This window comes from Notechis scutatus, chromosome 12 (genome assembly GCF_049901735.1).
Source record: "Notechis scutatus isolate UNSWTSFEM ecotype Mainland chromosome 12, rNotScu1.2, whole genome shotgun sequence".
Lineage (NCBI taxonomy): Eukaryota > Metazoa > Chordata > Lepidosauria > Squamata > Elapidae > Notechis > Notechis scutatus.
This window is the reverse complement of record NC_142020.1, coordinates 11,253,857-11,278,252: the sequence shown is the minus strand read 5'-3', so window position 1 is coordinate 11,278,252 and position 24,396 is coordinate 11,253,857. Positions and strand designations below refer to the sequence as shown.

Here is a 24,396-nt window from a genome sequence, read left to right as displayed (position 1 = left end):
TTTTCCCTGGGGCTGAGAGAGAGAGAGGGACTGGCCTACAAGCATCCTAACAATTCATTTCTAATGGAGCGGCTGAGCCAAGGCTTTTAACACAGAGGTGTCCAACCTTGGCAACTGTAAGACCGTGGATTTCAACTCCCATAATTCCCCAGCCAACCAGCCACCCCTCCCTCTTCATGTCTGGCCTCCCTTGCCACTTTTTTCAGCTTATAGGAGATGCAGTTAGTCCAAACATCTGGAGATGGTTTGGTGGGGCATCTAACCTGTGACTCGATGATGACCCAGACAATTTGATCAATTCCAAAAGATGTCTTTAAGCAAGAGACATCATCTTTAGCAAACCTCCCCTCCTCTTCTGTCCTTGTCATCCTCTTTACCTTGTTCCAAACTGCAAGATGGAGGAGCATTTGAAAATAAAAGTGATAAAATACAATTGCTCGTGCTTGTTCTGGGAATCCCTTTACAGTTTACACCACAGGTATTAATTCACAGCAGGGAATGAATTCATCTTATGTGTGTGTGAGAGAGAGAGAGAGAGAGAGAGAGAGAGAGAGAGAGAGAGAGAGAGAGAGAAGAGAGAGGAGAAAGAAAGAAAAGAAAGAAAGAAAGAAAGAAAGAAAGAAAGAAAGAAAGAAAGAAAGAAAGAAAGAAAGAAAGAAAGAAAGGAAAGAAAGATGGTTTATATCTCTGCGCCTCCTTGCAAATTCTTTATGAAGCCAAATTCCCATTAAGTTTTGAAGAAGTTGAAGTAAGAAGGTTTTACACCCCTTAGTTTCTCTTCTCTGTTTTTGGAGTTAGGGACATAATACTTACCAATAATTTTCAGGGGATTTCTGTTGTTATGGTGTGGTTACATCCCGTCTGTTTCTCCAGAAAAGCAGTTGCGCTTTGAAGTCTTGTTTCTCTTCTTCTTCTGTTTCCTTTTCACGTCATGGCTGTTATAAAATGAAGCTGCAGGCGGAGACGGTTTTTGCCTTGCAGTACATAGTCAGCTTTTAGAAAACCTTTAGGCCCTTGTTAGGAAATCTATAAACAGAAATTAGGAAGCGAGGATTGTAACTCCGTAACTCTGGAGCGGGAGTTACCCTTGGCTAGGTTCACTGAATGTACGGTTTGAACGTGGTCCTTTCCAAGGGTCGGATTTCTACCGGTTCAGACCGGTTCTATAGAACCGGTCGTTACGATTCTGCGCAGTTCGGAGAACTGGCAAATCGTACCCCTGGCTGGCCCCGCCCTTCTCTGCCCGCCCCTCCCCTCCCAGTCAGTCTTTAGCGCGCATGCCCGACATCGCTGACTGCATTCTCCGCCCAGTCCCTTCTTAAGTTATTTCTTTTTTTCCCCGCCCGACGATCAGCTGCTCCGATGATCAGCTGTGCCCAGATCCCACTTGCTGTCTTACTGCTTCACCTGGGAGGCTTCCCTGAGGCCCAGGAGGCAAAAAGGAGCAAGGGGGGGGGCGCGTGTGGGGATGTGGGCGTGGGGCTGCACCTCTCCCAGGCTCCATTTTTTTTTGCCTTCCTGGGCCCCAGGGAAGCCTTCTGGGAGCAAAAACGCCCTCCCTTCGCCCCTTTTTGCCTCCTGGGCAAAAAGAATGGCGGGGGTTTGCTGCAAAAAAAGAAGAAGCCACGCCCATCCAGTCACATGGCCACACCCACCTAGCCACACCCACAGAACCGGTTGTTAAACAATTTGAATCCCACTCCTGGTCCTTTCTTTTCTTTTTCTTTTTTTAAACAAATTTTATTAATTTTCAGACAATACACAAACAAAACATAAAACATAAGAACATAGAACATCTTTTCTAAAAACTGCTTAACAAAACAAATAAAACATCTTATTTAAGTACAACATAATTCTAAATTATCACGTTTCCACACACAATTTAATATGCATCTTATATATTCAACTTCATATCTTATTACTCTTTTCCAACTTCTCACTGTTTCTTCCTTTATTTCTATTCAATTTTATTCATTAAACTTATACTTTCATCTATTTCATATTACTATATTTCGTATTATTACTGTTTCATATGTTCTTATCCAACATCATTAATCCTCAATAAACAAACATAAACAAACAAAATACATAACATAAAAACATAAAACTTCTTTTTAGAAGTTCTAAAAACTTCATCCTTTCTAAAAACGAACAAAAGACAGAGGGGATTCTCTCTTCTCATCCTAGGCTGGTGTTTCTCAGCTCTGAGAACTTTGAGTTGGGTGGACAACAACGCTCAGATTTCCCCAGCCAGCTTAAAATTTCCAAGGTTGAAAAACACTGATTCAGGCGCCAAAAAGGTTCGCCATCACTGGGACATTTTGAAAAAAATACTCCTTAGGCCTATAAAGAGAATTTGTATAAGATGTTTTACAGGTGGCATCTATCCCCAATGAGAATTTGCTAAGATGTTTGAAGATAAGTCGGCGAAGTGTTGGAAATGCCAGAAGTTACCAGGATCATATTACCATATGTGGTGGACATGCACAGAGACTAAAAAGTGTTGGGCTAAAATACACATGTGGCTGGAGAAGATGATAAAACAACCTATAGACTTAAAACCAGAGACATTTTTATTGGGAATTTTGCCTGAGGGATACAACAAAGAAATAATGTATTTGATTATTAATATTTTAACAGCAGCTAGGATTGTATTTGCACAAAATTGGAGAAATGAAAAAATTCCAACAGAAGAGGAAGTAATTAAGAAAATAATGGAATGTGCAGAAATGAGTAGATTAACAATGGCGATTAGAGAACAAGAAGAAAAAGACTATTATAAAATTTGGAATCTATTTTATGAATGGTGGATAGAAGAGTAAAGAATTGAATTATATAGGTATAGTATAACATATTGTTACTGATAAATAGATGAGTTAGCGTAAGGAAATGAACTTGAAATATATTATTGAAAGTTAAGGATTTAAAAGTTAAGGTTAATAGAATAAGTGACATGTGATACAAAATATTGATAAGAACAACAGACGAACACAGTACAGAAGCCTGATGATGGCAGATGAGATTCTGCCGAAACGTTGCTACAACTTTAAAAGCACAACTATAATGACGTGGGAAAATACAAACAATAAACAAAGCTGAATACCATACGAACAATTATAAATATATACAAGTTAAATATGTATGATATTATTTTGTGCATGAAGAAATATGTACTCAACTGACACTGTGGAACAGAAAGAAGGTTTTATGTTTGTTTTTGTTGTTGTGATAAAAATAAAAAACTTTTATTTAAAAAAAAAAGTACTTCTTCCCTTCCCTCTCTCCCAACGTAAAACCGTGCAAGGAGGAGTCCCTTAATCCATGCCCGTTTGAGATTTGACCGTGTCTCCTGTGCAGCCTCTTCCCACGCCAAGTTTGAACAACTGTACCACCTTGGCATCGCCAAGCACCGGTTCACCCCTATTGCCTTTACAAATTAGCCCTCGGCAGTGGAGGGATTCAGATTTTTTTACTACTGGTTCTGTGGGTGTGGCTTGGTGGGCATGGCTTGGCTTGGTGGGCGTGGCTTGGTGGGCGTGGCAGGGGAAGGTTACTGTAAAATGCCCATTCCCTCCCCACCCCACTAACCTGCTTTCCAGGTCGGTTCTCCTGTGCAGGGCAACCAAAGAAGACCCAGCCGATCAGCTGGGACTCAATGGGAGGCAGAGAATAGATGGGGTTGGCAGGGCCAGTCAGAGGTGGGATTTGCCGGTTCTCCGAACGACTCAAAATTTCCACTACCGGCTGAATACCACCTCTGGCCCTCGGTCTCTGCTTCCCTCCATTTTGCACAACATTTCCCATTCCATTTGCGGTTGTTTTTCAGAGTCACATGCCTCTGTGCGCAGTTTGAGTCCGTCCTTCAGCATGGTTTGAAGAGGACCCGGGGGTTAGCTTTGACCGCCGCCGCCATCAAGCAAGTCACCGGTTTCTCCAGTAAAACTGAAATGGGTAAATTCAGCCTTCTAGCATGCTTGCCTCTCCCTCATTCTCGCCCCCAGCCCCCAAAAGCTTCCTTCTGTGCCAACTGAACTCATTTCAACAGCATCGCGGGGAGGAAAAAGACGATGACTGTTTCTACCTGAGTTGAAGCTTGGTTGGGCCTCCTTATGATGGTTATTGTTTCCCATGTTGGGCACATCTCTTCTGTTGTGGTTGTGTGCCTGGGGGTGCTCTTTTCGGGGGCGGGGGGAACACTTGGCTGTGGATCTCTTTCCTAAAAATAGAATAGAATAGAATAGAATAGAATAGAATAGAATAACAGAGTTGGAAGGGACCTTGGAGGTCTTCTAGTCCAACCCCCTGCCTAGGCAGGAAACCCTACACCACTTCAGACAGTTATCCAATATCTTAAAAACTGATTAATTGTTCTGTCAGAGTTGCGATATTGAGATGGATAGCCAAACTTCAAGCGTACTTGTGAATCTACTTTTTTCTCCCCAGAATCCATATTTTGGTACTATGTGAAAGAAGTTCTTAATAAACACGAACTGCAACGTTTCTATTCCCTGAGAAACATCACTACGGATACAGGTCGAGGACGGGCTTGGCTACGCTGTGCTCTCAATGAACATTCCCTAGAAAGATATTTGCATATGTTGCTTGCAGATAAAAACCATCTTAGGTAAGTTTTCTAAATGTCCCTCTTCATGGGCATGGTTTTGGAAACGGGATTTTTAGCTAGATGTAGTTCTTAGTAGAAGAGAATATTTGTAGCTCGTGGTTGAACTGGGGGGTTTCTCTGAGCTTGGTTGCTTTCTGGCAGACATTTCATTACCCAAATACGTAACATCATCAGTGCTGGAAGGGAGTGGAGTTTGCAGGAGGAGGAGGAGAAGGAGGAAGAAGAAGAAGAGGAAGACTGTGGGGTCCTTGATGCTCTGTGAGCTTAGTTGTTTTCTAGCAGACGTTTCATTACCGAAATAGGTAACATCATCGGTGCTGGAAGGGAGTGGAGTTTGCAGAGGGAGGAGAAGGAGGAGGAGGAAGAAGAAGAAGTGGAAGAGGAGGACTGTGGGGTTCTTGATGCTCTATGAACTGAGTTGTTTTCTAGCAGACATTTCATTACCCAAATAGTTAACATCAGCAGTGCTAGAAGGGACTTGAGTTTGCAGGGAGAAGGAAGAGGAGGAGGAGGAGGAGGAGGAGGATCTCTGCGCTTGGTTGTTTTCTGGCCGATGTTTCATTACCAAACTAGGTCACAGCATCAGTGCTAATAATAATAATAAAACGAATATTTGCCATTTGTCTCAAATTGTATTGGCTCTCCTGCCATGGGCAAAAAATTTGGACTAGGAGACCTCCAAGGTCCCTTCCAACCCTATTACAGGTAGTCCTCAACTTATGATAGTTGAGCCCAAAATTTCATCTGCTAAGCAAGACAGTTGTTATTTTCTTTTTTTCTTTTTTCTTTTTAACCCTGCCTTTTTGTCTTCAGCGTCTTCTATGAAGACTGGTCCTTCTTGATGGACGAAGAACGATCCAGTATGATTCCCACCATGGCAGCTGGTAAGCATGGCCCCAACGTCTTAGGACCAAGCCAAGGCAGCTTTAAAAGCTTCTGGGTTCCTTCGTTTGTCTAACTATCATTGAAGCAAATCACCTCAGCTGCACCCTACGGAATAATCTGCAGCAAGGGTTTGTGTACTGACCTGAAGTACACAGTGTGGTTTACAAGCCATAATAGCTTCACTTGGGAACTAACAATCACTGCGGATCATGCCGTCCAGCAGTGGGATCCGACCAGGGGTGGAATTCTACTGGTTCTCATCTGTTCGATAGAACCGGTTGTTAACTTTCTAAGCAGTTCGGAGAACCGATTGTTGGAAGAAATCTCCTTTTGTTTTTTTTCCACCCTTTTTACTCTCTTGGCAGTATGCCTAGACTTAATGTCTCCAAAGTAGGTTCTTTTTTCCCCTTTACTGGTACTTTCTTAAAGGGGAAGGGTTGTTTTAAGCTTTTTACAGTGCTGTTGGGAGGAAATACTCCCCCGTTGGAGTTAGCACTTTGGAGAAATAATTGAATAACAAAACAGAGCTGCCAGAAAGAAGCTTTTAATGACAAGGAACCAAGATGAGTGACATTCAACAAGGCTTCTTGGCTAGCTAGAAAGATTGACATTCAAGCGTGAGTTTACATACCCTTTTTGAATTTTGGTCTAAAACTGGTGGCCATTTAAAGTTACAATGGCACTGAAAAAAGTGACTTATGACCATTTTTCACACTTACGACCATTGCAGCATCCCCACTGTCATGAGAGGCCAGGCGAGGAGAAGCGCCCCTCGATGTGAGTGACCACATCAAGTTGGCCACGCCCAGCCAGTCACATGACCGCCAAGCCATGCCCACCAACTAAGCCACACCCACAGAACCGGTTGTTAAAAAAAATTTGAATCTCACTCCTGGATCCTACCTGTTTTATTACCGGTTTGGTGACGGTGCACCCGCGCACCTAATACGTGCACACAGCTTTCCCCACAATGGCTGAGAAAATAAAGAAGAGAAAAGCAGAGGTGGGAGGGCCGATCCTGCGCTTTTCTCTTCTTTCTCATCTCAGCTGATCGTGGGAAGCTTTTTTTTACAACCAGTTCGGCCGAACCAGTCCAAACCGGTAGCCTACCACCGCGGACAACGTCTCTTCTTGGAACTCAATAGTCCCATTGGAATCAATTCAGGCTGACCCTAAAAGGTTGTTGTTGTTGTTTTCTGTTTCTGCTTTATACCAAAGGGCTGAACTCGATTCTTTTTGCAATCAACATCGACAATAAGGATTTAAATGGACCGAGCAAATGCCCACCCTCTGTCTCCGACCTTCTCAAGGAATCCACCCAGAACGTGACCTCTTTGCTGAAGGAATCCACCCAAGGGGTCAGCACCCTCCTCCGGGAGATCACATCTTCCTCTCCCGTTTCCATGCTAATCAAATCGGATCAGGATGCTGACCTCCTACCTATTTTATCCAAGAGTGTCAGTGGCGGTACGTGCTCTTTGCTTAATGACCGGTGGCTTCGGGACTGTTCAAAGTGGGAACAGCCCCTTCCCTCCCCAAAGTGACTTACGACCGGATTCTGAAGTTCTGACAGCTGCACAGACTCACCCCACCTGCAGTCCCACGACCACATTACGAACACTTGGCAACTGGCTAATGTTTATGGCTAGTTACTGTGTTCTGCAGTCATGTGAACATGATTTAACAGTGTATTTTGCCAGTTTCTTGATTCACTTAATGACCATGATGTTTGCTTAATGATCGCCACAAAAAAAGGCATAAATTCAGGTCAGGTCATGTTTACATTTACATATACATATACATATACATATATATACACATACACATACACACACACACACACACACACACACATATATAAATATCTCTATCTTCATAATGTCTATCTATCTCTCTATCTCTCTAATCTCTAATATCTCTCTACAATATCTATCTAGGTCCCTCCCTCCCTCCCTCCCTCCCTCCCTCCCTCCCTCCCTCCCTCCCTCCCTCCCTCCTCTCTCTCTCTCTCTCTCTATATATATATATATATATATATATATATATATATCTCATATCTATCTACTTATCTGTCTGTCTATCCATCCATCCATCCATCCATCCATCCATCCATCTATCTACTGTATCAGCTATATCTATTTATCTATCTATCTATTTATCTATCTATCTATCTATCCACAGACATACGTACATACATACATAAAAGTAAGACATTGGGATCCAAGCAGTTTCATATGTTGAAGGAGAGAATGCAGCTTTATTATCCTGGTTCTATGAATATTGTAGACCAAAATTTATCTGTGTAAACTGAGAAAAAGAATAGCTTATTGCCCTGCGATTAAAGCATTCCACCACAAGTTAACCCCTTGAACTCAGTTTGGACATCCCATTCCCATTCAAAAATAGTAGAACAGTCCTAATCTTGCAAGCCCTTTGGGTTAAGGCTGGGGTATCTAACCTTGGCAGCTTTAAAATCCCTATGGACTTCAAACTCCCAGAATTCAATTCCCAGCATGGCTGGCTGGGGAATTCTGGGGGTTGAAATCCACAGGTCTTAAAAGTTGCCAAAGTTGGACTCTCCACCCCCCCGAGTTAAAGTCTTCCTTTTGGGTCCTCCTTTCCTTCCTTCAGATTTAAAATGCCGGAAAGATCGCACGAAGAAAAAGAAGAAAGTCACAAAAATCATTTCGTTCGATGATGAAGAGGGCCTCCTTTTGGGGACCCCCATACGGGGGACAGCGGCAGGGGAAGACTCCGAAGATGGCTGCGACAGACTGTCAGCCTCGGCAGCTTCTTCGGTAACTGAACAGATGGATCTTCTGCCCGGCAACCAGGAAGACACGTCGCTGAAACATCATTCTGAGTACCTGAACGGAGACTGCAGCTACCTGAAACTAGATGTCAAAAGCATAGATGATGAAGAGGCCGAAGAGAACGAGGAGAACCACACCAGAACATTGAGGAACCACAGTGTGATGGAAGACGCACAGGTGCTCGCAAAGTGAGTCTGGATCAAATACAGGTAGTCCTCGCTTAATGACCGTTCGAGTTTACGATGGATATCCCCCCCCCCCCCACAAGATACTCATTATCTGTCCTTGAAATTACAATTCCCCCTGGTGGTTATGTAATTGTCAGATGTGCCACAACTTAAACCTCCAAATTAAAAACAACAACCCTTGGCTTCATTTGTAGAGAAAGGTATAGTTTATTATATTTATTATATTTTATTTATTTATTTATTTATTTATTTGATTTGATTTGATTTGATTTGTCAATTGCTTACAAGATAACAGGTATAAGTATAAACATAGTTATGAATACATGAAATGAGTACGTATAAGAAAAATAAAAAAGAAACAATAGGACAGGGACGGTAGGCACGTTAGTGCGCTTATGCACGCCCCCTACAGTCCTCTTAGGAAAGGGGTGAGGTCAATAGTAGAAAGTCTAAGGTTAAAGTTTTGGGGTTTGGGGAAGAAACCACAGAGTCAGGTAGAGTATTCCAGACATTGACCACTCTGTTGCTGAAGTCGTATTTCCTGCAATCAAGTTTGGTGCGATTAACCTTGAGTTTGTATCTGTTGTGTGCTCTTGTGTTGTTATGGTTGAAGCTGAAGTATTCATTGATTGGTAGGACATTGCAATGTATGATTTTATATACTATACTTAGATTAGAGATCAAGTGCATTGCAGTAGTGCAAAGCCAGAACTGAGAATCACGAGCCCAAATCCCTAAGTTGTACTTTTCCCTCTTTAACTACCTCTCATTGCCCACCCTGGTGTAACCAATCAGGTTCAGGCAAGATGTATTCATAGCGATCAGTCTGAGTGCAGTTTGGTATGTGGTCCCTCTCCTTCCAGCTACGAACCAGTTTGACATGCGGCCCCCCCTCCTTCTTCTGGCTGGCAGACCTTGAGGCAGCATCTCAGCCCTTACTTTCGCTTCCCCAGGCATTCCTCCATCCCTTCTCTCTCCCCGCAGCCTGTCATTGCATAGCAGCAAAGCACAGACAAGCCTAAGGTGGCAGATGCTAGTACTAGCTAGCATTTCATCTACTTGGCAACCAGCTCATATTTACATCGTGCTTTCACATGATCATGATTTGCAATGTTTTATTGCCAGTTGGTGATGTTTTTGGCCAGTGTCCGGCGAAAATCACTGCCTTCAGGAGATTGAGTTGAGCTAACTTGCTTGGGTGACTTGGGTTTGCTCAATGAGAGTTGTTTTACAACTGTTGCAAAATTGAGTCGGGTCCCATGGTGGCTCGTTGAACAGCGTCAGTGACTTACGGCCAAAATTCCAGGCTCAGTTGTGGTTGTTAAGTGTGGTTGTTACCTCTAGAGACATTTTTGTGCCTTAATTCAAGTATGGGCTGTTCGTTTATGGTATCCTGTGCTTTGTCACATATGTGAGAAACCCCCAGAATCTGCCTCCTTTTATTCCCTTCCAGGTTTTGCCTTAGAAATCGAACAACCACTTTTGAGAATTCGTTAAATTTTGTTGTCAGGTTTCCAAGTGATGAAATCCATTTTAAAAAGAAAGAACAAAGTCCATCTTCCAAGACAATTTCTTTTATTTAGAAAAGCATCAAATTGGCAAAGTCCGTGGTAATTCCGGATCTGACACAACGCGGAATTACCCCACAATATTAGAAGTTAGAAACAGCCCCCAAAAGTCACATTCTCCAAAAGAAGTAATTCAACGTTGCCTGATGTCATAAATCTGCACCTCAAGGGGCCTGAGCATGGTCAGCTCATTTTCCCACGGGAAGAAGAATCACCTAGCCTAAACAATTCTCTCTATTTCTACTACTCCCCCCTTAGGAATGTGGCAAGCCTGAAACCCTTCCCCTCATGACCGCCAAAGAAAAAATAAGAAAAAGAATATATACTATATACTAAACCTAACTAAAATGGCTACACATATGTCAATTTCGGGCTTCACATTTGTAGCCTTTGAACTTAACATTTCATAGAAAGGCCACCATGTAGATTGACCAGTAGTGACCAACCTTGGCCATTTTTAGACTTGTGGACTTCAACTCCCAGAATTCACCCAGCCAGCTAAGCTGGCTGGGGAATTCTGGGAATTGAAGTCCACGGATCTTAAAGTGGCCAAGGTTGGACATCCCTGTGTTAGATTAAGTCCTTTTCCACCACTTACTATTTGGGGGGTTTGTCTTAATTAACTAGACCCGCTGAAGGTGTGATGTCCCATTCGCTGGTTTGCACGGGGACGCCTCTACAAGTGCTGAACGATGACGCGGATGAATTGTTCCCAGTCAACGCTGTGGGTTCTTTCTCCCAGAGTGGTAAGTAGGTTTGATACCACTTACATATCCTCCTGCGAGTCCCTTGGACTGCAAGGCCATTCAATCGGTCAGTCCTATAGGAGATCAACCTTGACTGCTCTTTAGAAGGCCAGATCCTGAAGATGAAACTCAAAGACTTTGGCCACTTCATGAGAAGGAAGGACTCTCTGGAGAAGAGCTTAATGCTGGGAACGATGGAGGGCAAAAGAAGAAGAAGGGGACGGCAGAGAAGGAGGGGGCTTGTGATGACCTGGGGTGTGGCACAAAGGCAACACAGTCAGATAATCAACAGGAGTCCCTTTAATATCTCCAACTTTGCCCCCAGTGTCCAGGTTATCTTCTGGCTGGAGAAAATCTCTCCCAGGAACAGCCTTTGACTGCAGGGAATCAAGTCCAAAACAGGGTCAACAAAAACTGTAATTTTTAAGTCCAATCAAGCCAAACTGAGGTAATTACTTTGGCAGGGCAGGAGCAAGAATTTCAGACGTGAAGGCATGGCAAAACTCACATGGTTGGAAAGATGCCAGGAACACAGATAAGCAAAGACAACACAGGATAAAGTCACGTTTGCTCCCAGCAGCTGCCGTAGTTAGCATGCATCTCTTTTAAATTCCCAGGTGTGCCTAATGAAGGGAATCGGCGCCCTTTCCTCCCCCGTAAGCCACCCAACTCACGTTGCTCCCTTCTCCGTTCCTTCCTGCATGCCCTAGGATGAAGAGGGGGTGGACCTGGGTCTTTCTCTGAACTCCCTCTCCCTTGTTCTACCTCTCCCCTGATCTGCCCAGCCGGCCTTTGCCCTTCCCCAGTTTCCTCCACAGCCAACGGAGCCACACTCCTACTCCCTGTCAGCTGTTCATCCTCCTCCTCGGATCCAGACTCCGGGCTTGTCAGGGCTGGATGGATTCCCGGAAGCAGTTGGTGTGAGCTTAAATGGACTCTGGAGGATGGCAGAGGACAGGAAGGCCCGGAGGAACGACTTTGCAACTAGCAAAAACAACAACATCCCCACTGTGGTCTCAAAGGGGCTTTTTCCGATTTGGCAACTGGGCTTTCTTGTTTTTGTTTTTTTAATGTTTTCCTTTGAAAACGTTTCGCTTCTTTTCTAAGAAGCTTCCTTCAGAACTGACCATCACGCCATCTCTGTGGTCACTTGATCAGAATTGAGTTGCTTGGCAACCAGGTGGCCCTTGACTTATAACCAGCCGTTCTTTTAGTGACAAAGTTACTAAAAGTTCTAAGTTACAATGGCACTGAAAAAAAGGGAATTACGACCGTTTCCATTGCAGCATCCCCAGGGGCATCCCGGGATCCAAATTCAGAGGTTTGGCAACTGGCATGTACTTATGACAGTTGCAGAATTTCAGGGTCACGTGATTCCCCTTTTGTGACCTCTGACAAACAAAGTCAATGGGGGAGAAGCCAGTTTCACCTGACAACTGCAGTGATTCACTTAACAAGTGCGGCAAGAAAAGTCGTAAAAATGGGGCAAAACTCACTTAACAACCGTCTTGTTGTTTAGCAATGGAAATGTTGAGTTCAGTTGTGGTTGTAAATCCAGGACTATTTATAGTCAAGAACTGGGTTGTTTTTTTTAGCAACTACGTTCCTAACTTCTGCCAGCATTTTATTGTTTAAGTTGCATAATATAGGAACTTTTTTTTTTTTAAAAAAAGAATTCTATGCCAGCTAGTCGTTTTATATAAATTATGCTTTTATTTCCTTCCCATGCCATTCATTATGGGGAATTCCAACGCAGCGGACAATTTAGACCATGAATTATTAAAAAATCTAATAGAAGAGAAGAAAGCCATTATGCAGCGGCCATAAAAGAAAAGAAAGCAATAATAAAATTCAATTATGCCCAGGATAAGTTGGTTGAGGAGAGTTTATGTTTAGGACATTAGAGCTTATACGAGGAAGGTTAGGCTTCGGGGCTATAAAATTGTAGGAAGAAAAGTTTTTTAACCCATTTGTTTTCATTTCCCATTTCCCTAGCACCCAATATTCTGATCCCTGGCTATAAAAGCTCTGAAGGAGGGTAGCCAAAGGAGGTCTGAAGACATAACCAAGCTGACCATCTAAAACTAGGTTTTCAAATAGCATTAAGCTATGGTTTGTTTAACCATGACCTTTGGGATAAAACAGCCATTGTCTGGGTTTACAAAGGAGGCTGCTGCGAAGCCGAACAAATCACATCCAGGTTGTGCAACCCGTCAGTAATTTTACTCCTTGCAGTAATCATCATTGGAGTGACCTTGCTCCATGTTGAAGGTGTTGGCTGTAACACTTAATTCTTGGCAAAGGAGGTTTTCGATGTTAAATAAAGGAGTACGATAAATTTCAGCATCCAGATTTTAGAATAGAATAGAACAGAATAGAATAGAACTTTATTGTCAATTTAAATGTACACTAATCAGCATATATTAAAATGAAATGAGAAAGGAGAAGGGGAGGGAATAGAATGGAATAGAAGACAGTAGAGTAGAGCAGAGTAGAGTATGGAATAAAAATAAAACAGACAATAGAGGAGAGTAGAGTAGAGACTAGAGACTAGAGAGTAGAATAGAGTAAGAGTACAGAGTAGAGTAGAGTAGAGTAGAGTAGAATAGAATAGAATAGAATAGAATAGAATAGAATAGAATAGAATAGAATAGAATAGAATGTAGGACAGGACAGGACAGGACAGAATTCTTTATTGGACGCACAAGGAATTTGTCTCTGGTGCATAAAGTCACAGTGTACATAAAAGCAACAAGTAATAAGCATTTAGTTTGCAGATGTTGCAGAAAGAGAGTGGTGTTAATGTATGGCAGCTAAAAACCAGAAAGAATTTAGTAACAACTTTTCCAAGTAACATTTCTTTTTTCTCAAGGTATACATTTTAATGGAAAGCTTACACCTTTTAATAAGACTTGTTAGTTGGAAAAAATGCTGCCAGACTCCTTCCGGTGTTTAATTTAATGTATTGTTATTTCTCCACCTCGAAATTTTCATCCGGAGGGGAATTTCTCCGACACAGATGAATTTGGAGTGGAATTTAACAAGTCAGCAGACAAAAGAGAATGTGTTGTGATAGCAGAATAGCAGAATAACTGAGTTGGAAGGGACCTTGGCGGTCTTCTAGTCCAACCCCTTGCTCAAGCAGGACACCCTGAAAGACAAATGGTTGTCAGATGTCTTCTTAAAAATCTGCAGTTATTGGAGTATGCACAACTTCTGAAGGCAAGCTGTTCCACTGATTAATCGTTCTCTCTTTCAGGAAATTCCTCCTTGATTCCAAGTTGCTTCTCTTCTTGATTAGTTTCTATTTGTTGCTTCTTGTCCTGCCTTCAGGTGCTTTGGAGAATAGCTCTTGTTAGTGGCAGCTTCTTAGATAATTGGAAGAGTGCTTTCATATCTCCCCTAGTCCTTCTTTTCATTAGTCCAGGCCTACCTAGTTCCTGCAACCATTCATTTAAAATCAACAACGAAGATGTATGGGCAATCAGAACCCAAATTTATATTACATTCTAGCACAGGGGTCTTCAGACTTGACAGCTTTTAAGACTTGTGGACTTCAACTCCCATAATTCCTCCTCCAGGCATGTTAGCTCAGGAATGCTGGGAGTTGGAAGTCCACAAGTCTTAAAGGTGTCAAGTTTGAAGATCCTTGCTCTAGCAAGTGGGAACTTGCTTCTTTTCCATCCTTCAGCTGCTTTGGAGAATAACTTGACCCCCTCTTCTTTGTGGCAACCCCTTAGATATCGGAACCCTGCTATCATGTCACCCTTAGTCCTTCTTTTGTGTGTATGTGTGTAGAGTTGAAAAAGGGAAGAACTATAAGTCTAGGAGGATAATATGCCAAACTTTTACTAACATATACCTTTCTATCGGCTACTTTAGAAAACCTGGAAGACGGCAATGAACATGAAAATGCAGATTTTTCAGTAGAATTGACTCAGAGCAATGCTGAATTGCACTACAGGTAATTAACTTATAAATTAAAAGGTCGTTCAACAAAATCACCAACCCACAGATAGTCCTCAACTTGCAACAGTTCATTTAGTGGCTGTTCGAAGTTATAACAGCACCGAAAGAAGGGACTTATGGTCAACTTCCACACTTACGACTGTTGCAGCATCCTCAAAAATTACCTGATCAAAATTCAGCCACTTGACCACTGACTCACAGTTATGACGGTTGCAGCATCCCGGGGTCATATGATCCCCTTTTGTGACCTTCTGACAAACCAAGTTCATGGGGAAGCCAGCTCCACTTAACAACCATGTTACTAACTTAACTGCGGTGATTCACTTAGCAACTGTGGCACAAAAGGTCCTGCTGTTTTAGACGCTGGCCATTCTGAAGTCGGTTGAGTTGAGCTAAATCATCTTATATTCATACGTCTTGATGCCAGAGTTTAGATTTGAACGATGTAGTGGTCCGCGTTGGCTATAGAAGACTTCTGTTCTGACCCGAGATCGTAATTAAGCACACGCTTAGTTAAAACAAATCTTGTTTTATTTCAACACTGGGAATTGTTTTCATTCCCAGCTGGTAATGAGTCCCAAACAGTCCCTCGAGTTAAGCACCCACTTTTCTCTCCTTTGAATTGCTGCCAACAACTCAAGTGCCGAAGTAACTATAAAAAGCCAACTGAAGTACAAAGAGCTTCAAGGATTAGTCCAAACAGAATGAACGACTTTGCTTCCTGCAAAGGTTTCGTCACCTTAGCCTGTCCTTTATACCTTAGGGGAGGGGCAATCACCTCAAAGTCTTACTCTCAAGTTGCCCCTTTTGTTTCAACTGCTCTTGCCTTCTAGCAGCTCTGCGCATACGCGCACTGGGAACAGGCTCCCTTTGTTCCTCAGCCTTGCTGCTGCCAGACTCTGGAGGCTCCTGAGTCAGCACCCCACTCCCAGATGGTCCTGGCCCCATCTCTGCATCGGACGCAGGACCCTCGTCCGAGTCCTCCCCAGGGTCCCAGACTGGTCCCCGTTCTTCCCCACTGTCCGATTCTGCTGCCTTCTACACAGGCTGCCGGCAAACCACAACAACAACTTTAGCTAGCCTAGTCCATATTAATGAGAATTGAGGGTTCCAGGCTGCAAAGGCTTCTGAACGGAATGATTTGATTAAGCTGGAGCGAATTACTTGCGACTCTTGTTTGAGTTGTTCTAATTGTTTTAGGTTGCTTTTTCTTTTTCTTTTTCAAACCAATCTTCTGAAACCAGCTCTCCTGTCCAAAAGAATGCATTAACCGAACTTCTGCCTTCGGATAACGTACCAGAATCGATGACTGTGGGTAGGTAGCTATTCGACTGTATTTGGAATTTATTTTGTTTTTTTTTTTAATCCTTTCGATCCGGGGAAAACATTTTGTTAAAACAGGTTTCCATCTGGGGAGACCCTCAAAAGTAGGTTTGTTGAGGGTTTGTATTTGCTGCTGGTTGCTGCTAAGTATTTTTAAATATTGGCCTAAACCACAAACATTTACCTTTCAGAGCTGAAGGAGAGGCCAAATCGCTTCCTCTAGGCCTGTGATGCTTAACCTATGGCATGCCACAAGTGGCACCCAGAGCCATTTCTGCTAGCCACGCGAGCCCGCAGGCAAACTTACTTCACTGCGCAGGCACGTGCCTCACAGCTTATTTTTTTTTGGTCTGGTTTGAGGCCCTTTTCGGCCTCCCAGAGGCTTGAAAAAAGCCTCTGCGGGCTGAATAGGCCCATTTCATCACTTCTTGTAATACCGGAAGTGATGAAATGGGCCTATTCAGCCTGCAGAGGCTTTTTTCAAGCCTCTGGGAGGCCGAAAAAGGCCTCAAACCAGCCAAAAAAAACCAGCTGTGAGGTGCAGTGCAGATAAGGGGCGGTGGTGGCGGGTTGGTAGTGGTGGGATTGTGCGTGCATGTGCAGGGGGCGTGTGGGGCATGCATTGCCTTCCGGGTGCTGGCACTTGAGGCGTGTGCACTAGTGCGCACACAATTTTTGGCACAGGAGCTCAAAAAGGTTAGCCACCACTGCTCTAGGCTGTTCCAGTATCAGGAGATGGAGTTCCTTTCTGTGTGAATGCTGCTTGACTGATTATTTTATGAACCTCATCATAGTACAGGTAGTCCTTCATTACAACGGTTCGTTTAATGACCGCTCGGAGTCACAGTGGCACTGAAAAAAAGGGACTTAGGTTCATTTTACAACCCAGGCAGCCTCCCTACGGCCACGCGATCAGTATTCAGATGCTTGGCGACTGACTCATACTTATGACCGTTGCAGTATCTTGGGGTCACGTGATCCCCTTTTGAAACCTCCTGACAAGCCAAGTCAACAGGAGGAGCCAGGTTCACCGAACAACCACGTTACTGGTGTATCAACTGCAGCGATTCGCTTAACAACTGTGTCAAGAAAGGTTGTAAAATGGGGCAAAACTCACCATTACGACCACAAGGGAGCCCGAACATTTTGTGGCAACATGAAACAACGAAAGTTTGAGCTCAACTGTGGCCGTAAGTCAAGGACTCCCTGAGAAACGGTTTTGATCCAAGGAAGATCAGTAACATCAGTTATCCGACAGAGGGCAGCGTTGCCTTTGTGTTTGCTGATCCTCTATCTCTACATCCAGCAAATTGACTTTTTTTCCAAGTGGTTTTGCTGCATTTCAAGTGGATGAAAGCAAACTCGATTCGCAGACAGCCAGGAAGATGACTTACTTCAGGGTCCCTATCCTTAAAAAAAATATAAACTCATCAGGGTTGTGAACGTTGAAAGAAAAAAACGATCCAGAAGATGTACTCGCACGAATGCTGTGAATCTCTCCCGTTTATTAAAAAGAGTAACTTTCCTCCTTCTGGTTTCTAACATGAGCCTGCAAAAGAGTTAGCAGTGCGATATATATATATATGTGTGTGTGTGTGTGTGTGTGTATGTACACATACATATATATTTGTTTTCTATACATACACACAGACACACACACACACAGACACACACACACACACACACACACATATATATATATACACACACACACACACACACACACACACACACACACACACACACACACACACACACACACACGTATCACAAAAGATTTGTTTTTTAATGAGTAGCTTTTTCCCCCCACTTCTTCCCCCCCAAGGGAACAGCTTCTGAACAATGAAGCTTCCAGCCTGTTGCATAGCAACTTAACCCGCTAAACATGTAGCAGGTGTAACATACGGAAGACGGGATGACGTGAAAGCCATGTCAGCTCTCCCAACAAGCGGTTTTTAGCAGCCTTGAAACATGTGGGAGCTGAGCGAGAACGTTTCCTGCCTTCCAAGTCTCTTGTTTTAAATAACTTTGTCAACTTTCGAAAGGAGACAACAAAGTTAGAAAAGAAATAAAATTAGAAAAGGAAAAGGCCTCTGAAAGGAACAAAAGGATAAGTGTAAGTGTGCATGTGTGTCTACACACACACACACACTTATACACACACACACACTTATACATACACACACACAGACACACACAATCATTTTATAATCATCATTTTAGCCAGGATGCTAAATGATGAAGGCATCTTCCCCATGCTTCCAACCAATACGGTACATCCACCCCCCAGAGTATATATAAATAGAGAGAAGAGAGAGAGAGGGAGGGAGGGAGGAAGAAAGAAAGGAAAGAAAGAAGGAAGGAAGAGAAAGAGGGAAGGAAAGAAGGAAGGAAGGATGGAAAAACGACTTCTGACTTTTCTTTCATCAAAACTGTCAATTTCCCTATCTCTGCCAATTCCACCCCTTTCGGTGTCCCTTGTTGCATGGTAGGTATCTATAACTCCTTCCACCCTTGAGCATATAAAAAGCCCCATTGCCGTTATCGTATATAAAAACAAAGGTCCATAAGAAGTTTCCGTTTGTTTGTCCATTAATGTAGGAGAAAAGCAGGCAGAGCTTGTGGAGGTAGAGTTAAGAGAATCATCAGCTTAGAATCATTACATTGCCACAAACAGTTCAATAGCTCTTGAATTCTGTTGAATTTATCTGGTGCCAGTTTAGTAGTGCACTTTACTTAGCTGGATTGAAGCTTGAGCAATAAATCTCCTGAACTGGAACTTAATGCATAAAACTGATACTTTGTGCCTGAAAATTAAATCCAAAAGAAAAGTCTGCAGTTTTTGACTCTCTGCCAAGCCTGGAAGCCAATTTTTATTTTTCATTGGGATGCTATTTTATCAACACCCCAAAAAAGTAGATGCACGCTGATAAATCATTTCATTTCCCCATCGTTCTCAAGAGTGCTTTGCAGCCTCAGGTGGTTTAGATTAGCCATGGAAAGTGTTTTAAATTAACACCTTGGCCTGAGGAGATGGTTGTGTGCTTGTGAACAGGCTCACTGTGTTTTCTGCAGATAAACCACTCAAATGTGCTAATTTGGAGAAGCAAAACATTGCCAGCTTTAACTGGAGACTTTGGGGGAAATTGTGATATGTGCATTTGATACCAATCATTTGTAGAGGAAATCCTTGCTAAGCTCCTTCTACATTGTGGATCTTTTGTTGCTCTCTGAACTTGATTGTTTCCTTGCAGATGTTTCATGACCCAACTAGGTAACATCATCAGCGCTGGAAGGCTGTGGGGTTTGCTCTCTGTTTTACATACAAGTGGCTTGCCCACTCCACTTCTTTCTAGCTCTGATGATGTTACCTAGTTGGGTGATGAAACATTTGCAAGAAAACCAAGCTCAGTTATCACCAAGAACCCCATAGTCATTCTCCTCCTCCTCCTCTTCCTCCTCTTCTTCCTCCTCCTCTCCTCTTCTTCTTCTTCTTCTTCTTCTTCTTCTTCTTCTTCTTCTTCTTCTTCTTCTTCTTTCTTCTTCTTCTTCTTCTTCTTCTTCTTCTTCTTCTTCTTCTTCTTCCTCTTCCTCTTCCTCTTCCTCTTCCTCTTCTTCCTCTTCTTCCTCTTCTTCCTCTTCCTCTTCCTCTTCCTCTTCTTCCTCTCCTCTTCCTCCTCCTCCTCCTCCTCCTCCCCTCCTCCCTCCTCCTCCTCCTCCTCTCCACAAACCCTACCTTCTACTAGCACTGATGATGCTGCCTAGTTGGGTCATGAAACATTTGCAAGTAAACCAAGCTCAGTTATCACCAAGAACACCATAGTAATTCTCTTCTTCCTCCTCCCCCTCTCCACAAACCCTACCTTCTACTAGCACTGATGATGTTACCTAGTTGGTCATAAAACATCTGCAGTAAAACAACCAAATTCAGAGAGCACCAGGGACCCCACAGTTCAGCCCCAAGCTACAAATATTTTCTTCTATCAGGCCGTCTTTATTTGGAAAGATACTGGTCTAATAACCAACTGATTTGGTGTCATTACTGTTGTATTTCCCTTCTCTCGAAACCAGCATAACTTTTGAGTGTTCGGAGGACTTTTGGTTGGGGGCGGGGGGGGAAGCTGTTTTAGGAAGTGCTGATAGCCGTTTGTGTTAACTAAAACAGTCAAAATAAGAAAAATGAAGTCAACCGAACTCTAACTGAAACACAAATATCTGTGTTTATACGGCGTGAATTTAAGAACTGTTCTGCATGAGATGACTAAGTGTTCATTACAAAGAATAATAGACTTAATTTTGTCTACTTTTTTTCCCCCCCCAAGAGGAACTTCGGCAAGCTATTGTAGCTATGATGAACAGAAAGCATGAACTAGAAGAACAGACTAGGTAAAACAAATGATGCTTTGGGTCAGTTCTGTGGAAAGCGCGCGCACGTCATTATATGTGGACAGAGGTTGACTTGAAGTTCGATTGGAGGTTGAGCAATCCTTTACTTTGATAAACAAGGAGAACAGCAGATCTGAGGCTGAGTAGTTCTACCCTTGCCAGGTCCAAGCCCCAAAAGACAACCCAGTGAAATCCGGTCAAGTTCAATCCTTTATTTGCTGATCCCTAATAGACAGAATCTTGCCACACTTTAGTTATAACCTTCCAATCTAATACGGTAGATATACTCTGAGAGATTCTCGGGTGTGGCTACCCTAAACCCCTTCCTACCCTCCCCATTCAGTTCAGGACTGTGTCGTCTCTTGTCTTGGGGCCCCCTCTAGAATATCCTGAGAAACCATTGTGCTCTTCTCCAGCCTGCAATTGTTTCCCAGAAGTTCCACACCTGGCATTGGTTACATCTTGATTCCACGGGGAAGTAGCTCGGGGCATGCACAGTTGTGTTGAACCAGAGCGCTTGTTGAGTGCAAGAGATCTCTAAATAGATGTTTGTACATGCTCTGAGACCAATTGCACGCTTGCTTATTTGTGTACTCATGCTATGATTCTGCTTCCTCTAGGGCAGGGGTGTCAAACTCGATTTCATCGAGGGCCACATCAGGGTTGCATTTGACCACGGGAAGCGGGGGGGCATGGCCAGGGTGGGCGTGGCCAGCTTGCTGTCATTCATGCCGGAGCCTGTGGTGGCCCGAGTGCTCTGCCAGCGAAAATGGAGCTCAGGAGGGCCACCTGCTGGCAGAGAGTAGCAGGAGGAAACGGAGCTTGGGAGGGTTGTGCATGGCCCTTCCGTTCTCTGTTTTTGCCAGCAGAGGCACTGAAGGCTTGTCCTTCCCTGTTGTTCTGACCTAGACTTCACAAAAGCACAGAGAAGACTCCTCGTCCCGACAAAATCACTTTTTATTAGGCTGATGTGAATTCCTATTATTCACACCCAGCAAAGTCCCGGCAAACAGTCTTTCAAGAGTGATTTATAACCAAAGACCTTATCAGGCTTGGAGAGTTGCCAGGCCAATAGCTCCCAAGCACAACACTTTAGCAGAAAATACTTGGCAAGGAGTCAGGAACAAAGCTTCACACTAATTAGACGAACTGATTGTCTCCTGCAAACACCACTCCTCTTTCGCTCCTCTTTATTCCTTTTGGGAGGGGCCATTCACCCTCCACCTGTGTCCTTACTCCCGAGTCGACCCTTGTTCCTTAACTGTTCCCTTTTCCTGGCAGCTCTGTGCATGTGCACACTGGGAAAAGGCTCCAGCTGTTCTTCTGCCTCACTGATGTCCGAATCCAAAGACAGCTGATAAATGTTGGACGGCCCTGGCCCCAACTCTGCCTCTGATGCAGAGCCCTTGTCAGAGCCTTCCCCAGACTCCAGGACTGGCCCACATTCACCCCAAACCTCCTCACTGTCCGAGTCTGCTGCCAGCTCCACTGGTGGGCCACAACAGCTGTTTCCAGGGCAGCCCTGCAGGCCAGATCTAAGCACCCTGCTGGATCCGGCCCCTGGGCCTTGAGTTTGACACCCCTGCTGTAGAGAAGCCTTGAGTTTTGATGTTAACTTATTGAGGTAGGCAAGGCCAGGAAGCAAGACTTATTGAGAGTCTTGAAACATACTCTTGAAAAAGACAGTTAAGGTATTCTAATCAAACATTGAAACCTCCTCAAAGCCCTTCTCTGCCTCAACTTATCCCTAACTCAATCAAGGCAGAATCGCTTTGAATTTCTCTCTCACGCTTTCCCAAGACTGCAAGATAGATAAATAGATAGATAGATGGATGGATGGATGGATGGATGGATGGATAGATGATAGATAGATAGATAGATAGATAGATAGATAGATAGATAGATAGATAGAGATAGAGAGATAGATAGAGATATATAGATATATATAGATAAAATATATATTAATATATATTTATATATATATATAATTTTTTTTGTGGTGGCTCTATCTTCTGCTGAACTTCTACTTCCTTAGTGAAAAATCACCAAAAATGCGCCAACGGGGAGTCCTTTTCCTTTAGGTTCCCTCTGAAAAAGTTTGGTCTGGATATCAGACTTCAGACAATCCGCCTCACCCTGTGCTCTTCCCTGCAGTTCCTTGCGGAGCCTCTTGGAAGGCGAGATGGAACATTCGGCGGGACTCCGTCAAGAGGTGGACAACCTGAAGAAGAAAGTTTCAGAGCACGAAGAGCATTATACAGTGAGGATCCAGGCCTTGGCAAGGTAGCGGAGTGGGCTAGGAGGTGGTTTTACTTTGGGTTTCTGCAAAACACCAGTAGCACTTTGCAGCCCTCCCTGAGCGGTTTACAGAGTCAGCCTCTTGTCCCCCAACAATCTGGGTCATCGTTTTACCCACCTCAAAAGGATGGAAGGCTGAGTCAACTTTGAGCCAGTCAGGATCGAACTGCTGGCAGTGGGCAGAGTTAGCCTGCAACACTGGATTGTAACAACTGCACCACTATGGCTTCCTTCCTTCCTTCCTTCCTTCCTTCCTTCCTTCCTTCCTTCCTTCCTTCCTTCCTTCCTTCCTTCCTTCCTTCCTTCCTTCCTTCCTTCCTTCCTTCCTTCCTTCCTTCCTTCCTTCCTTCCTTCAGAGCCAGCCTCTTGCTCCCCAACAATCTGGCTCCTCATTTGACCCACCTCGGAAGGATGGAATGCTGAGTCAACCTTGAGCCTGGTGAGATTCGAACTGCAAAATTGCAGTCAGCCGGCAGTCAGCAGAAGTAGCCTGCAGTACCGCACTCTAGCCAGTGCGCCAATGTGGCTCATGATTCCAGTCTGTTATTTTGACTGATTGCTGCATCCTGGGGAGAGCGGGAAGAAGAATAAATTGTACTACAGGTAGTGCTTCAACTTACAACCATTCGTTTAGTAACCATTCAAAGTTGGTTAACAACCATTCAAAGTTACGATGGATTCCCCTAACAGCTAATTGCAACCCAATTTCAAAGGTGTGACGGCCACATCCTCTAGTCATCTGATGGCATTTTGAGTGCTTGGCGATCAACTCACCTTTATGGCTGTTTTCAGCGTCCCACATCACATGATTACAATTTTAACCCCCTTTTCTTTCCCCCCAGTTTCTGGCGTTTACTTCCGATTTTCAGAAGAAGAAAAAAGCCCATTGGTAAATTGGATTCACTTAATGATCACTGCAAAAAAAAAAAAAAAAAGAAAGCTAAAATATTGCATCTGGTCATGTGATGCCTTGACTTATGTCCACAATGATTTATGCCCATATATCTGGGTTCAATTGCGGTCATAACTCTAGGACTTGCAGTATAATCAAAGATCCCAACTTATAAAACACCACTAAATTTTTACCATTGCTATATGGAATTCCCAAATGATAATCAAGGAACCAAATTTATAACCCTTGCCCTATCTAGCTACTTTTTAAAGGCTAAAGTGTTTTCAGTAAGCAAAGTGCTTTGATTCTTGGCATGGAGTGATTATTTTAGCCCCGATGCTCCCTCACCAACTAACTCCCAATGCTGTTTTCTGCCTCTCCGCTCCTAGGAGATCAGTACAATCCGCTGCTTAAAATGCCTTCAGGAGCTTCATTAAAATTTCATTGTTATGTAATGTATATTCCTTTGCCAGAGAGGCTGTTGCAAAGTTGTTGAAAAAGGCCTGATGTAAAATCAGTTGGCGTTGGGTAGTAGCTCTCTGCCTTGGCAACTTTATTGATTGATTTATTTTATTTATTTATTTGATTTGTCAATCACTTACAAGATAATAGGTATAAGTATAAACATGAGTAAGAATACAGGAAATAGGTACGAATAAATGGGGACAATAGGACCGGGACGGTAGGCATGATTGTGCACTTAT

General features: G+C 43.4%; 1 protein-coding gene across 5 annotated transcripts in view; it reads left to right on the top strand.

The window, feature by feature from the left end:
- The window catches only part of SNX29 (sorting nexin 29), a 198,504-nt gene that overhangs the window by 5,476 nt on the left and 168,632 nt on the right, over window positions 1–24,396 (top strand). For all 5 annotated transcript variants that reach the window (XM_087973364.1, XM_087973366.1, XM_087973367.1 and 2 more), the window contains exons 4-13: window positions 3,827–3,951; window positions 4,444–4,624; window positions 5,438–5,508; window positions 6,728–6,976; window positions 8,141–8,510; window positions 10,706–10,824; window positions 14,707–14,788; window positions 16,038–16,108; window positions 20,439–20,502; window positions 22,657–22,785. In XM_087973364.1, coding sequence (XP_087829490.1) covers window positions 3,827–3,951; window positions 4,444–4,624; window positions 5,438–5,508; window positions 6,728–6,976; window positions 8,141–8,510; window positions 10,706–10,824; window positions 14,707–14,788; window positions 16,038–16,108; window positions 20,439–20,502; window positions 22,657–22,785 — 1,461 coding nt within the window. The remainder of the gene's footprint in view (window positions 1–3,826; window positions 3,952–4,443; window positions 4,625–5,437; window positions 5,509–6,727; window positions 6,977–8,140; window positions 8,511–10,705; window positions 10,825–14,706; window positions 14,789–16,037; window positions 16,109–20,438; window positions 20,503–22,656; window positions 22,786–24,396) is intronic.